The sequence below is a fragment of the Debaryomyces hansenii genome, assembly GCF_000006445.2.
Source record: "Debaryomyces hansenii CBS767 chromosome B complete sequence".
NCBI lineage: Eukaryota > Fungi > Ascomycota > Pichiomycetes > Serinales > Debaryomycetaceae > Debaryomyces > Debaryomyces hansenii.
The window spans coordinates 1,148,656-1,163,291 of NC_006044.2; the positions used below are offsets into that span (position 1 = coordinate 1,148,656).

General features: G+C 37.9%; 10 protein-coding genes across 10 annotated transcripts; 7 read left to right on the forward strand and 3 right to left on the reverse strand. All coding sequences in view use genetic code 12, as the record gives it.

The window, feature by feature from the left end:
* Positions 1-12: 12 nt before the first annotated feature.
* Positions 13-1,107, reverse strand: DEHA2B14564g (40S ribosomal protein S0; the record flags this gene model as incomplete). The annotated part of the gene is made up of 2 exons (XM_457580.2): positions 13-696; positions 1,018-1,107. The coding sequence occupies 2 exons, from the start codon at positions 1,105-1,107 to the stop codon at positions 13-15; spliced, it is 774 nt and encodes a 257-aa protein (XP_457580.2).
* Positions 1,108-1,815: 708 nt separating this feature from the next.
* Positions 1,816-2,247, forward strand: DEHA2B14586g (DEHA2B14586p; the record flags this gene model as incomplete). The annotated part of the gene is made up of 2 exons (XM_457581.1): positions 1,816-1,837; positions 1,931-2,247. 2 exons carry the CDS (start codon positions 1,816-1,818, stop codon positions 2,245-2,247), a joined length of 339 nt encoding a protein of 112 aa, XP_457581.2.
* A 428-nt stretch (positions 2,248-2,675) lies between these two features.
* On the forward strand, positions 2,676-4,496 carry DEHA2B14608g (DEHA2B14608p; the record flags this gene model as incomplete). Its single annotated transcript, XM_457582.2, has 1 exon — positions 2,676-4,496. One exon carries the CDS (start codon positions 2,676-2,678, stop codon positions 4,494-4,496), a length of 1,821 nt encoding a protein of 606 aa, XP_457582.2.
* Positions 4,497-4,681: 185 nt separating this feature from the next.
* DEHA2B14630g (DEHA2B14630p) lies at positions 4,682-5,158 on the forward strand (the record flags this gene model as incomplete). Its single annotated transcript, XM_457583.1, has 1 exon — positions 4,682-5,158. The coding sequence occupies one exon, from the start codon at positions 4,682-4,684 to the stop codon at positions 5,156-5,158; it is 477 nt and encodes a 158-aa protein (XP_457583.2).
* Positions 5,155-7,173, forward strand: DEHA2B14652g (DEHA2B14652p; the record flags this gene model as incomplete). Its single annotated transcript, XM_457584.1, has 1 exon — positions 5,155-7,173. The coding sequence occupies one exon, from the start codon at positions 5,155-5,157 to the stop codon at positions 7,171-7,173; it is 2,019 nt and encodes a 672-aa protein (XP_457584.2).
* A 181-nt stretch (positions 7,174-7,354) lies between these two features.
* On the forward strand, positions 7,355-8,719 carry DEHA2B14674g (DEHA2B14674p; the record flags this gene model as incomplete). Its single annotated transcript, XM_457585.1, has 1 exon — positions 7,355-8,719. The coding sequence occupies one exon, from the start codon at positions 7,355-7,357 to the stop codon at positions 8,717-8,719; it is 1,365 nt and encodes a 454-aa protein (XP_457585.2).
* A 176-nt stretch (positions 8,720-8,895) lies between these two features.
* On the forward strand, positions 8,896-9,972 carry DEHA2B14696g (DEHA2B14696p; the record flags this gene model as incomplete). The annotated part of the gene is made up of 1 exon (XM_457586.1): positions 8,896-9,972. One exon carries the CDS (start codon positions 8,896-8,898, stop codon positions 9,970-9,972), a length of 1,077 nt encoding a protein of 358 aa, XP_457586.2.
* Positions 9,973-10,638: 666 nt separating this feature from the next.
* On the forward strand, positions 10,639-12,294 carry DEHA2B14718g (DEHA2B14718p; the record flags this gene model as incomplete). Its single annotated transcript, XM_457587.1, has 1 exon — positions 10,639-12,294. The coding sequence occupies one exon, from the start codon at positions 10,639-10,641 to the stop codon at positions 12,292-12,294; it is 1,656 nt and encodes a 551-aa protein (XP_457587.1).
* A 67-nt stretch (positions 12,295-12,361) lies between these two features.
* DEHA2B14740g (DEHA2B14740p) lies at positions 12,362-14,206 on the reverse strand (the record flags this gene model as incomplete). The annotated part of the gene is made up of 1 exon (XM_457588.1): positions 12,362-14,206. One exon carries the CDS (start codon positions 14,204-14,206, stop codon positions 12,362-12,364), a length of 1,845 nt encoding a protein of 614 aa, XP_457588.2.
* Positions 14,207-14,414: 208 nt separating this feature from the next.
* DEHA2B14762g (DEHA2B14762p) lies at positions 14,415-14,627 on the reverse strand (the record flags this gene model as incomplete). Its single annotated transcript, XM_457589.1, has 1 exon — positions 14,415-14,627. One exon carries the CDS (start codon positions 14,625-14,627, stop codon positions 14,415-14,417), a length of 213 nt encoding a protein of 70 aa, XP_457589.2.
* Positions 14,628-14,636: the final 9 nt, after the last annotated feature.

Sequence of the window (14,636 nt, forward strand, 5' to 3'; positions counted from 1 at the left end):
AAGCTAATCAACTTACCAGTTGGAAGCGGCAGCTTCTTCAGCAGCAGGAGTAGCACCGGATTCAGCCCAGTCGACTTCTTCGGTTTCACCAGTCCATTCAGTTTCAGCATCGGCAGCTGGAGCTTCTTCGACATCGTCGGTCTTAATATCTTCAGTAGCATTTTGTTCAATTTCTTCAGGGTCTCTGTAGAAATATAAATCTGGCATAACAGACCATTCGGTGGTTCTGTCTGGGATGATACCTCTTAATCTTAAAACTTCTCTAGCGACTAACCACCAGATCAAACCAATAGAGTGCTTACCCTTGTTGTTACAAGGAATAGCAACATCAACGTATTCGGATGGAGAGTCCATGTCGGTCAAAGCAATGACTGGAATGTTGACGTAAGAAGATTCCTTGATGGCTTGGAAATCGGTTCTTGGGTCAGTGACAACAACTAATCTTGGTTCCTTGAAAGAACGGGTGATGTAATTGGTGAAGTTACCTGGGGTGAATCTACCAGCAATTGGGGTGGCACCGGTGTGAGCAGCAAACTTCAAGACGGCTCTTTGACCGAAGGTTCTGGTGGAACAGACGGCAACATCAGCGGCGTTTGGAATAGCGGCAATGATTCTGGCAGCTAAAACAATCTTTTCCCAGGTCTTACCGACGTTAATAACGTTAACACCGTCTGGTCTGGTCTTGTAGACGTATGGCTTGTTGTGAACCTATAAAATGTTAGTAAAAGTCCAAATTTTCATGCGGTGACAGCTCTGGCAGCACCGGTGGTGTCGTGACGGGTCTATCAAATCTTCATCCATCCTTATGGCCTATTTCTATCCCTCTTCTTCGATTTATATCTACGTAGTCGAATCCACGGCCGAACTATCAAATCAACGCCAATCTCCTCCTATGGCCTTCTCCATACTTCTCATCCACCATTCTTACATCTCTAGTTGATTTCTGGCCCTTCTTATTACTTTCACTCCCGTACGATCCACTGGCCCCTACCACTGTCTCATTTCATCGATACATACTTGAACGTTCTTAGAACCTAAGTGAACGTTAGCAGCTAATAATAATTTAGCATCTTCTGGAGTTAAGTCAAATGAACCTGGTAATGACATCTTTAATGATTATTCAATAATTGAAACTTCTTAGAATTGCCCAAAATTTATTTATTTAGTACCAATTGAAAAATTTTAATGAAAAATTCGCTAGGTTGAAAAATTGTCACGGTACGGTTTGCACTAACAAAGCGGATTTTCACCAAATTCTTTTTTGTGTCACCTTGTGAACCAGTGGGCCTTTATCGCAGCGACGATTTGGTAGGGAACAGCCTGGGGAATGGAGCGTGCGCGGGACCAATATTAAGGGTGGGTGTAGGGATTTCTAGACATTTAATCAGAACAGTCACAATAACGCGGGTGATACAGTAGGGCGAGAGCCCGATGACCGGTGACCGGTGGATCGAGGTGTGGGTGTCAGGTTGCAACTGACGCATGAATAGGGTTGGGGTGGGGTGGCAAGGAGATAAGCGGTAGTGGGCGGTCGAGTAGACAACTAATCGGCTAAGCAAAAGACGAAGTAGAGACGGGTAGACGGCGGTTGAGTAGACGGCTATTCAGGCGGTACACTCTTTAGACGAATACGTAGAGGTGGTGGATGGACATATTTACTAGACGACTGGGTGGCGGACATATTTACTAGACGACTGGGTGGCGGACATACATGGGGGATAGGTGGGGTGTTGGAGGCAGATATAATGTGTGGAGGATAAAAGAATTGTAATGTGTGGTTTAGTGTTTGCAGAAAAACAACATGACTGTATATAGATGATTATTTCTGATGACACTAGTAGGTGATGGAGAGATGGAATAGATATAATGTTATTGGTGGGGTGAACGGCTGCGAAAGAGGTGGACAGTAGCAAGCCATAACCTACATCAGCCGAAGCAGACGAAGCAGAAGAAGAGAAATCAAGTAGTGATAATAATGAGAATAGCATTGATACAAAGTACAGTCATAAATACGAGATAACAAATCATAATGAAGGCATTAACTTACATAATGTTGACGAAATTGAAGAAGGCACATTATCTTACACAGATAATGATATTGAAACTGAAATTCCAAAGAAAGGCAATTCAAATAAAGACAGAGAATTTCCATGGGACTGTTTCATGAGCGATACACTGTTAGCATTTCTATTTCTCGGTCTATTAAGTGTAAACCACCAATTAAAACTACTAAAACTACTCCCGTAAGCTATCAGGACTATCCGTAAAAGAACCCTATACCGATTAGCGCAGCGATTCCTGTAGCCCTTCCTGTAACTTTTCTAGTTGAGCTTCTTGGAACCCTCTAATTGCCCTCACTGTCGCTCTTTCGACGACCAAGCTTCTAAAAAATCCCTCTATACTCACTCACCCCGTTCGAATATGAAATTGGTATGGAATTTTTCGCAATCGCGAGGGCGGGTATCAAAATTATCTCCGATAGTTACTAATCCAATGAATAATTTGCTATTTCTTATTGATAACGCCAGATCAAACTGAATATTAACTCAAATTAAGCCAGATACTCCAAGCTATTCGTTATTAGTCTTTGCTGGTTGCTAGTCGTAAATTTAGGTACAAACACCATGAATAGGCCTGCTTCGGAATTGCCCTTGCTCTCCAAAGGCGCTAAACCTATGAACCCCGATGGAATCACAAATTTGGAACATGCCGTAAACGACGTATATGAAGCCATCGTGGATGAAGACGATGATTACGAACTCGACGAAGATGCCGTGTGGCTTCGGGAACAGAGAAGCTTGAATAAAGCGACTCACTGGTTGAAAAGACCTTCGGTGCTCATGATAGGATTTCCGCTTTTCTTCTTTGCTATTGCGTTTTCCATCGGTGATTCTACCCGAAGAATGATTACATTCAAGTTGGCGTGTAATTATCTTGCGGGAATGTCGAAAGAAGACAAATGTGATCCAATTGGAACCCAGTTGTTGGTGTCGAATTTGTATTTGACGTACAGTATTCTGTCGGCAGTTGTGATGATGTTTGCCCAGGGTAAAATAGGGACGTTATCAGATCAGTACGGTAGAAAACTTTTTTTCATTCTGATCATTTCAATGTTTCTCCTTGCCAGGATTTTCAAGTTCTATGTCATGCATAATTATGAGTACCTACAGTTTGGACTCATGGTAGCTACAGAAATCGCCAGTAACTTGACTGGCGGAATGATATCATTGATAAGTTTGACCAACTGTTACATTGCTGATGTTGTCGAACCTCACCAAAGAATTTATTCTTTGGGGTTGGGAATGGCATTTCTTTTCGTTGGGTTGTCGATTGGTCCTATCTTGGGTAATGCTTTATTGTCATTGCCAGGACATGTACATGATACTATTCTGAACATAGATACATATATGGAAATTTCGGAACTAGAATACCTCCCGTTAAAATTCGAAATTGTCATGGTATTTTTGGTATTAATGTTTCTCGTGTTTGTTGTTCCCGAATCTAGGTCAGAGAAAGCAAGATCCAAATCTAGAACGGTCTCATTATCGCGGTCATCGCTGTCAACTAATGTCGTCGATCAGGATCAACAGCAGGAACAGCTTTCAATTTGGTCCCGCGTTGGTGATGTCTTGAACTTCTTGAAGCCTTTGAGGCTACTCTTGTTGCCAAGTGAAATAGCCCCAAATTTGGATACTGCTAAATTGAGGCGATTACGGATTGTCATTATCATTTTGATTTTAGTTGATTGTTTGCTTACAGGAGTTGGGATTTCTTTGATGGAGGTTTATGTTTTATTTGGCATATATAAATTCGATTGGCGATCGATTGAAATAGGCCATTCGTTAGCAGTTGCATGCTCTTCAAGAGCGGTGATGTTGATAGTTTTGTCCCCCGTTATCACTCACAAGATATTACAAAAATGGTTACGATTTAGGGTATTAAAAAGTCAGTTTGATATGGTCGACTTGGGGGTTTGCGTAATCGGCTTATCCCTCGAGGCAGTAGGGTTAGCCCTCTTAAGCCTCGCTCCATCCACGACGTGGTTTTTAATTGGTATGTCAATTATGAGTTTCGGAGCTCTAGCAAGTCCCTCGTTAAATTCAGCCATCATCAAATTTTATCCTGAATCTAAAATAGGAGAACTTTTTGGTGCCATGTCCTTATTGAAGAATATGTTTACATTGGCGGGTCCAGTGACTTTTCTTTCAATATATAAAGTATCATTGTCACGGTGGAATGCTCCAGGTACTGTCTTCTTATTTAGCAGTATGCTTATGTTATTCAGCACAGTTCTAATTCTAGTTGTTAAGAAGTTGTTAAACTTAGATAAAAATACAGCTTCCCTGTTGACAAGAAGACCATCGTCCATTGTATCATTGGAATCTCATGGACTGATAACAGACAATAACAATGAAGATCCACGCAGTCATAAGCCAAGCATTCCCGATATCCATAGAAAGAAGAGTTTTGTTGAAATGCAACGAGGTCCACAGTGATTTAGCTTCTATTTAAATATTCAATCCACTCGTTTTTTATAATTAAATTATATGTAAATAAAGAATTGATTCAGTAGAATAATGTTTGTGTTATTTTTAAGCGTAAGGCTGGTAAAATTTCGTAGATCGTAGATCTATAGCTTATCATCAACTGCATTGAGTCTACATGATATCAATAGTTTCTTATGAACTTTGATACAGCAATTACTTCAATTCTCCTGTTTTCTCGAAATTCACTTGCTTCTGCTAATTCAGACATCGTTGGGAATAAATCGAGTAATATCCAAATAGACGTAGCGCAGAGATTTATCCTCTCATTAGCATTACTTTTATTATTATTCATACTTGGGGTTGGCTTTGTTGATCTACTTTTTATTAATAAGTATCCGTTAACTTTTCCTAAGGAGAATCCTTCTGTATTAGCTTCAAAAGGTAAGTCCAATATACGTGAAATTATCGAGGCTCCTAGTGAATTTGATACAAGTGCCATAGAAAGCGACGAAGACATTGCTATCAGGATTACAACAGAAGCAGGCCATTTAGAAGACCATAATTACGATAGTGAAGAATTAGATACGTTGACATTCTTAGACCAGCACTCGTTTTATAATAATTTAAATAACAGCTCTCAGTATTTGAGAAGAGACAGCTTTTCACAATGAATCATACTATTTATTTTCCTACTGACTCGTTGAACACGTTGAGAACTAAGAGAAATAGAGGTCGGAGGTTCTACATATTAGGATATCGTATCAAGAATGTTCATATTGTTATACATTTGGTACCCATGAATATAAGTGCAAAACTTTATGAGTTCACCAAACAGAATGACATATTGAAGGATTTGCAAATTATAGGATGTGTCAATGAAACACTGGAAGAGCAGAATGGACTACAATTACTGCATAATTCTGACGACAAATATCCGGCCGTGATATCAAATGATAAGAAAAAATATTCGTTTATACTTTTCCATCCTCCTAATTTCAGAAACTTGGAATATTTTTCAATCGACCCAATTCTACTTCAGTCGACTGGAAATGTTGAAGTTAACACGAATGACCAAATGTATCAGCAGAAACTTAATGAATTTGATCCAATTACTCGTGAAAGTAAGCCGTTGTCTATATCAGATGATGAAGTTCTAGATAAGATTAATCAATCTTCACGATACAAGAACGCTATTCAAGCATGGATTAGTAGGTCAATGTCTACTGATGCAAATCCGTCATTATTGCAGCGGGTGAAAACTAATAAGACGGTTGAAGAAATTAGTAGGAGGATATTTCAATTATTAATAAGCATTGTCTCCACTATTCAGATGTTGACCATCTGGATAATTTGGATACTAAATTATGAATTCAGGAGTACCAAATTGATTGACTGTTCGCATGTATTTAGGCAACTCGATCTTAGGATGCAACAAATCAACTTTTTTCCTATTCAATTCCTATGTTATTATGATAAAAACATCTTGTATGGGGATTCAGAAGTACTTCATAAATTAAAGATTCCGGTATTTAATTCAAATTTAAATATTAACAACTCGAACTACATTAATCTTTACAATTCTATATGGTTGATATTTAACGATGTGTTGCTAGGAATTACCATTTGGAAAATTATAATATCAAATTTTGATAGTATTATTATGTTCATTAATGAAACCATAATTCGAAAGCTATTATTTAACGACTTTTATGACTTAATAAAATGGGTATCGGTTAATCATCCTGCAGGGTTCAAGTTAAACACTGAACTAGGCCAGTTTATGGGTGATTTGTTCTTGTGGACATTGAAGTTTTGGAAATCCTTAGTTGCTGATATTTTAGTGATAGACTCGAAAAACGTTATATTCCGTCCTATTGAATTGAATTTCAGTTACATTTTGTCCTTCGTTGGTACTTGGAGCAACATATCTACCATTCACAAGGTACTATCTCAGATACTCAAGATTTATGTGGGAATAGTATGTCATCTTGGGTTTACCTTCTTTATAGGCTGCATTATTGACTATTTTCAGATTATCACATTCCATCTTTATTGTTTCTATTACACATCCTCCAAGATATACCAAAAACAAGTACAAGTTATCAAATCCTTGTTCCAATTATTTTGTGGGAAAAAGTATAACGTTTTACGTAACCGTATTGATAATTTGAATAACTACACTTATGAGGGCCAGTTTTTTGATATAGACCAGTTGTTATTGGGAACCTTATTGTTCATGATTTTAGTGTTATTGTTACCTACGGTATTTGCATTTTACTTAATGTTCTTCTTGTCGAGGTTGGCTTGTATCATTGTCGTTAACTCCATAGAGAACTTATTGATTGTCATAAACTATCTTCCATTATTTGTTATTTTGTTGAAGTTAAAGAATTCTAATAGATTACAAGGTGGTATAACCTTCGACCATTTGACTGTTTCGAACAAAACAAACTACTTATTATTATCTAATAAGTCCTTGACATATAGCGAAATATTTAAGAACTTCGTCAAATTGTTCAAGAAGTCAAAGAATTTCAAGGAATCGTTAGTTCAGTTCTTCGTATTAGGTGAACCAGTTTCCTTGAAACATAATTATAGAATGATATTTAATTACTTAATGCTACCTGAAAATTACGATAAGACAACTGAAATTTGGAAACCTATTATCAGTTCTAATAAGAAATGATAAAATACTAAGTATAATCATACTTATCTTATATAGTTATATGTATAGTAATACTTATCGTTATCGTTAAGCTTGTTACAATTTTGTGTCAGTTTTCTTAGCATCATCACTCTTTCAAATACAACTTCATCCATACTAGCCAATATTGTTTGCAAATAGTATAGGCCGTTTTATATCGAAGATGGTACAGAAACAACCAGCTTACACCAGTGTCATACTGCTGTTCTTGCGGATTCCAAGAAAGAATATCAAAACCTCGCATATTAGTTCTTTTAGGACTATTTCTAATAAGGATGATAGTGATAAAGACAATGTGTTATTGGCAGATGCCTTGAACCTCTTGAGTCCAAGGACTGAAATTAAGAATACTATCAACTATAAACCATCGTTATTTACAAATTTGATTGCAAAGGACTCGCTTACTGATGAAAAGATAGAACCTTACTTGAACTATAAACTTCCCAATTCGGATACTAAAAGACATCTTGATCAACTATTGGCTGGCCTCAATATAGCATCACAAACAAACGATTCGCTAGCAAAGACAAACTATCAGCTTTTGACCAGTTCATACAAGGATTTACGGAAATATGTTAACAATATTGATAATGAAAACAGTCTAATAGAATTGGTTAAATTATTCTACTCGCAGAACCAATTAAGTTCAAGACTAATGACTGATATATTATTGAATAAGCATCTTATCAATTTGAATAAATTGCCGTTTGACATAAATAGCATGAACCTAAAAGACTTCAAAAACTGGCAAGAAATTAACTTTGTTCAAATCAAGGTGGTTCTATTAAAAAAATACTACGACTTGAAGAAACCTTTACTCATAGTCAAGAATCTAAAAGAAAATTTCATACAAGTATATTTGCCCATGATACGGCTTGGTGAGTTAACTCCGTTCTACGAGAGAATAATATGGAAGTTCTACTTTGAATATATCCTGCCACTTAAACTTGACATTTCCCATAACGAGGCTTACTTTATTAAATTATTAAATAACATCAAGTCCACCTTCATTATATGGGAGTCCTCGTTGATGAACAATGGAGATATAACCAAATTTGCATTAAAATATCATGAGTCGATACTAACTCCATTACAAATATCATTTTTGAAGTTGTGCTCAATTAAACTAACTCAGAATATTATCACATCGGAACTCAACCAATACAAGGATCATCCAAAGTCTAAGTTGCTCTCTCTGTTGAAAAAATTATCGATCAAGCACAAAATTTACTCATTTACAGTGACTAAGACACCTCTTTCAATAGAGACCAAGTCCAATTTTTATGCATTGATACATACTCTAGAAAAATTGATTCTAGATGAATTGGCGTCCGTACAGAGTATTTCAAGTCCCGAAGATCAATCAGAAGTGACAAAGATTTTAAGAGAGATCAAGGATTTCAAGGAGAGTGAATTGATGAAGTTGGACAATAATAGTGAATTTGAACGGAATGAATCCTTGCTTGAAGGACGTGATTGGGATAGGTTTTTTCTGATAATGGATAGATGGCATAAAAAGCTAGACTAGGCGATATGTAGTATGGTATATAGATTTTAAAATACACTTTATATTCATTGGTCAATATTGTAGATTTCTGTTTGATTGGTGATTGTAAGTTCTCCGAGATTCAAGAACTATTGACAAATTATCAGCTTTAGAAAGATCTTGTATTTCATTAATTGTAAAGGTCTTAATATTGAAAAATGAAGATTATAACAGAAGATAACGTAGTGAAATACTTCAATTCCACTCTTAGCAGGGATACTATTATTAATAAATTCCAAGCTACTTTATTAAAAGGACTTGTTAACTATGAAAAGGATCCTTCAAATATAGTACCTCCAAGAACAGTCCAGACATCCAACACTGAGAACTCAGATACAACCCATTTGTTTATGCCATGCATAGCACCCAATGAAGTTGGAATCAAACTTATTTCAGGTGGGCCAAGTAATTCGAAGAATGGCTTAGGTTTCCAGGGATGCATTTTAGTATTGGATGAATATACGGGATCACTTCAAGGAGTTTTGAATGCCAAGTCTATCACAGCATTCAGAACAGCATTGGCAAGTACCATACCATTGGTCAAAGTTCTTGATCCGTATGACAATAATGCCCATGTTTCGAGTATTTCGGTATTTGGTGTGGGGTTGCAGGCGTACTGGCATATCAAACTTGCACTTATTCTATACCAAGATCAGATTCACCACGTCAATATAATCAATAGAACCTTAAAGAATGCCCAGGAATTAGCCAACAAACTTTTCATGGAGTTCCCTAATGTGGCGTTCGAAGCTTATCTGTATTCTGAGGAAGATCAATTGGCAAGTATTAAAAAGCAAGTTTCTGGCAGCTCAATTATCTTTGGGTGCTCTCCATCTACAGACGGTGTTATTAAGGCAGATTACATAAACCAGGACCCAAATATGAAGAAATTCATCTCGTTGATTGGTTCGTACAAGCCACACATGATCGAGTTAGATTTAGACTTCATTGTGCCTCAGTACAAGGAGGCAGCCTCGAAACCCAAGATCCTTGTCGATTCAAAAGAGCATACCTTACACGAGGCCGGTGAGTTGATACAAAGTGGTATTCATGAAGATCAGCTAATCGAATTAACTGACTTTTGTAATTCACAGATGGACCCCCGTGAGTACACCACCGCCAGCAATGTGGTTGTCCTGAAATTGGTAGGTTTATCTGTCATGGATTTGTCGATTGCCAAAGTAATCATCGAAGATATAGAGGACTCCCAGAGTATCACCGTAGCCGATTTCTAATTTGAAGTATATAGTCTGCCTCATCGCTCATATGTATTAACAATATATTTAATTAATTGGAACTAGAATCCACAAGGCTTTGTCACCGATTATTATTCAGCTACAAGCTACTATTTACTCGGCCAAATGTTATTAGACCTATAAATATATTACTTTGGTGTACCCAACCCCTAACCTACCTAAACCGTCCCAATAGCAATTCGAATAACTATACCTCTTTCACGACACACCACCTACTTCCTTCTACCGTAAACGTTACCGTTCATCTCCTACTCCATCAATATAAATATCCTACTACCTAACACTGTATGCTGAATTTAATCCATATACTATTGACCCATCGAATAGAAAACGTGGGGCCTTGGAATGACAATCGATGAAGAATTATCTCAAATACTTCACTATTAACAACGCTATTTGAATACAGCTAACTTTAAGATAATCTTAAAGTTCATTTGACTTAGCTCCAACAAAATTGGAGCTTTGAACACTCGACATAACCATTCTATTCGCTTATCAGTAGCTGCAAAATCATTAATAGATAGATGATGTAGTCGTGTGACCCAATAGAAACGGCGCGGCCAATAAAACTGGGTACTAATTACTATATAAATCTATATAAATCTTGTTTTCTTTCTCTTAAACGCTTAGTTATTTAGAGTGAGAATGACAACAGAAAAGGCCTCCTTATTAGGGGATGAACGAATGTCGTTATATAATACAAAAAAGAAGAGTTCATTCGGGAAATACTTGAAGTATTTGACTCATGTGGTGGTAATTATTGGCACTGTGTACTTGTGCTTATCGAACATGACGGGGTCGGAGCCGGTCGGAGTTGATACCAACAAGAAGAAAAACGTCATATTCATGGTTACAGATGGTATGGGGCCCGCATCGTTATCGCTCGCAAGATCTTTCAAACAGTTCAGAGATCAACTCCCTATGGATGATGTTTTGCAATTAGATCAACATTTAGTGGGATCATCGAGAACAAGGTCTAATTCGTCTCTCATTACAGATTCGGCGGCTGGTGCCACTGCTTTTTCATGTGGATTGAAGTCGTACAACGGAGCCATCGGAGTTTCATCAGATTCTGAGCCATGCGGAACGATTTTGGAGGCTTTGAAGCTCCAGGGGTATATGACGGGGTTGGTTGTTACTACGAGGATAACTGACGCTACACCAGCGGCTTTCAGCTCGCATGTGGACCAGAGATTCCAAGAAGATATGATTGCTGAACAACAGTTGGGTGAATATCCTTTGGGGCGTATGGTAGATTTGATAATCGGGGGAGGAAGATGTCATTTTTTACCAAAGTCACAAAAGGGTGGATGTCGTTCAGATGATAGAAATTTGGTTGAGGAAGCACAGCATGAAAAGGGATGGAACTATGTGGGAAACCGTGAACAGTTTGATGACTTGAAACAGGGCCATAATGTTCAGTTTCCTTTGTTGGGTTTATTGGCCGACACTGATATTCCATATGACATCGATAGAGACCCAAAGGTCTATCCGTCATTGGCAGAACAGGTTAAGGTTGCATTGACAGCTTTATCGAAGGCTACCAAAGATTCCGACAAGGGATTCTTTTTGCTTATCGAAGGCTCTCGTATTGACCATGCCGGTCACCACAACGATCCAGCCGCCCAGGTTAGGGAAGTTTTGGCTTATGACGAAGCATTTAAAGATGTGTTGAAATTCATTGATGAAACCGAGACTGATACAATTGCGATTTCTACTTCAGATCATGAAACTGGTGGTTTAGTTACATCGAGACAAAATAGTCCTCATTACCCAGACTATGTATGGTATCCAGAGGTTTTGTTGAATAGCACGCACTCAGGTGAATATTTGTCAAGTAAAATCGTCAACTTCACTTCCAGCACGGACGACGTTACTACGCTTGACAAGTTCATTGCGAAGGAAATCCTTGAAAAGGATTTGGGAATTATGGACTACACACAAGAGGAAATTGAAACTATCAAACACTTCTCGAACGACCAGTCAAACTTATTATACGTTTTGAATAACTTGGTTTCTGTGAGGTCGCAAACTGGGTGGACTACCCATGGGCATTCGGCTGTCGATGTTAACATTTATGCATACACCAATTCGAAGCAGATTAGTTCTCAATTAATATCGAACAAGCCATATCATGGTTTATTAGGAAACCACGAAAATATTGAGATCGGAGCATTCATGGAATCAATTACTGGTGTTGACTTAGATAAAATTACGAAATTGATCAAGAAGACAAAGCATTCAATTACAACAAAGTTTAATTCCATTCAGGTCGATGAAATGCATCATGGAGCTTATTGAAGAGTTTAAATTATATTTGCTAGAATTATTTATTAGATATAAATAAGTTATATATGTCAATTATTTATTAATGATGCACGGCTGAATAATCTTCTTTACATAACTTGGCTCTTAAGGCCTTCCCATATGCGTAAAATAAAAATGGAATTAAAACCATTGCCAATGAAACGAACGCAAGTAACCAACTGGCCCATTGTAATCCTAAACCATTATACATTTGGGTAATGAATAATGGAAAAGCTGCGCCACCACACAGACGAGTTATAACCTTCGTTCCTAAAGCAGATGCTACCACCCTAGCATATGTGTCTATAATGTAGTTGTTTAATGAATAATAAATAAGTACCATACCGTACCCAAACGCGATACCAGAGGAAGCTGGTCCGACCCAGATAATATGTTTGTACGAAGTAGCTCCTAAAATAAACAAGGCAATACATGGAAATGGAGATCCTACCATTGCACCTATTAATCTATCTTCTGGTGTTGGAGTTCTTCTCATGCAAAGCTTTTTGTAATTTTTTTCCAAAATAATGGTAGACATAACGGCCAAAGCAGCTCCAATTAAGATAGGAATAAACATTAAGCCAATTTTATCGTCTTCATATCCGTACAATGTATTGAAAATAACAGGGTATGCAAAGAAAAACGCGTAAAGCAAGGAATAGATCAACATCACATACCCACATACTATAACCAAAGCTGGTTCTTGAACGATAAACTTGATTGGGCGCAACAAATGAGTATTAACAATTTCCTTAAATTCCATTGGGGTTGCTTCTTGCTCTGTCATGATCTTTGGGTTACCAGTCTCTTTTCTTAATTTTGCAGCTCTATTTTTCAATATGGTAGGAGCATATGTTTCTGGAATAAATGAAATTATGATCCACATTACTCCTGCGAATGCCATATTAACCCAAACCATTAATTCGTATCTTCCTGTATTAACACTGATGAACCCGTTGACAATACCACCAAGAACAGGTCCCGAATAAGGGCAAAAACTGAAGAATGCAATTGCCAAACCTCTTGTTTCGTTGTGCATATCAACTAAACTTGCACCCACATTTGCTAAAGCAGAGGATGAGAATACACCACATAAAAATCTGCAAACTAAAACTGTGCCAATATTCTTTGCTAAAGCACAAGGGATATTGAATATCACGTAGAGACCAAAGGAAACAATGTAGACTACTCTCCTTCCAAACCTTGGTTGCTCAGAAAGGGGAGACCAAAACATGGAACCTACCCCAAAACCGATGACAAATAGAGACACCGTTAACGTAGAAACTTCGGTGGAAACACCAAATTTCTTATTAATTGTGGGCAAGCCCGTAGCCAAACATGACGACCCGTATGCTGCACAAATAACAAATATGGAGAACAAAGCCGTGTAAGACCATTTGATCCACATCGGCCAGTTGTGGGGGTTCTCTGGATCTCCAACAGTAAATGTCACGAACTCGATCTCTGGATCCAATGCATGTTCGTGCTTTATACTAGGATCGTAATCATCCACTTTCTCTGTAGTGGATGAATCTTCTGATTTTATTAAATGCAAATTATTACTCGAATTTATCGTTTTCCGCCTACCCAACGACTGCAATGTCTGTACTTGCACTAATCCCGTATCTGTTTCTAATGTATATTCTTCTGGAAAGATTGGGTCCGTCACTGGAGGATGTACTAGATCTGGAGTAGGTATTTCTGACGATAAACCCAATTCCTGTAATGATTTCCTCGTCTCGCTTCTACTTATTCTCAATGATTGACGGTCCGACGTAGTAGTATATCTTGAATTTATTGGAGATAATTCTGATTGTGCATCGTTTGTTGCATTATCTGTAAGTGGGTTTGGATTGTAGGCCTCTTCATCAAATGAAGCCAGACTTGATAACGAATTATTTGTCATATTGTTATTATCTATTGTTTGTGACTATTGAGTGTTACTATCTTGAGTCCTCAATATTATTTTCAAGAGAACTTCTATATTTATAACCCTTCGATCGATACCCGTATTCGGATGGGTTCCAGTGATCAGCAGTTAAGATATCGAGCAACAAACATTCCGACCTAATACCGACCAGAGTTTAGGTGTGAACACCCGGCCGGATGGTCCATTACCGGTACTTGTCCGGGACAGGCTGAATTGATGACTTTATCCGTGGAGCAATCCGAATTCCTTTTCTCGGATCAGTATCTGATGATGCATGCATTAGCCGTGCCATTCTAGCCCTACCGTTTACTACCTGCCTGACCGGAAGACTGTATGCCATCGATACAAGATAACCCTTCAACAGGTCTCGGTCGGGCAAATCCGAATCATGCTCCATGACATGTAG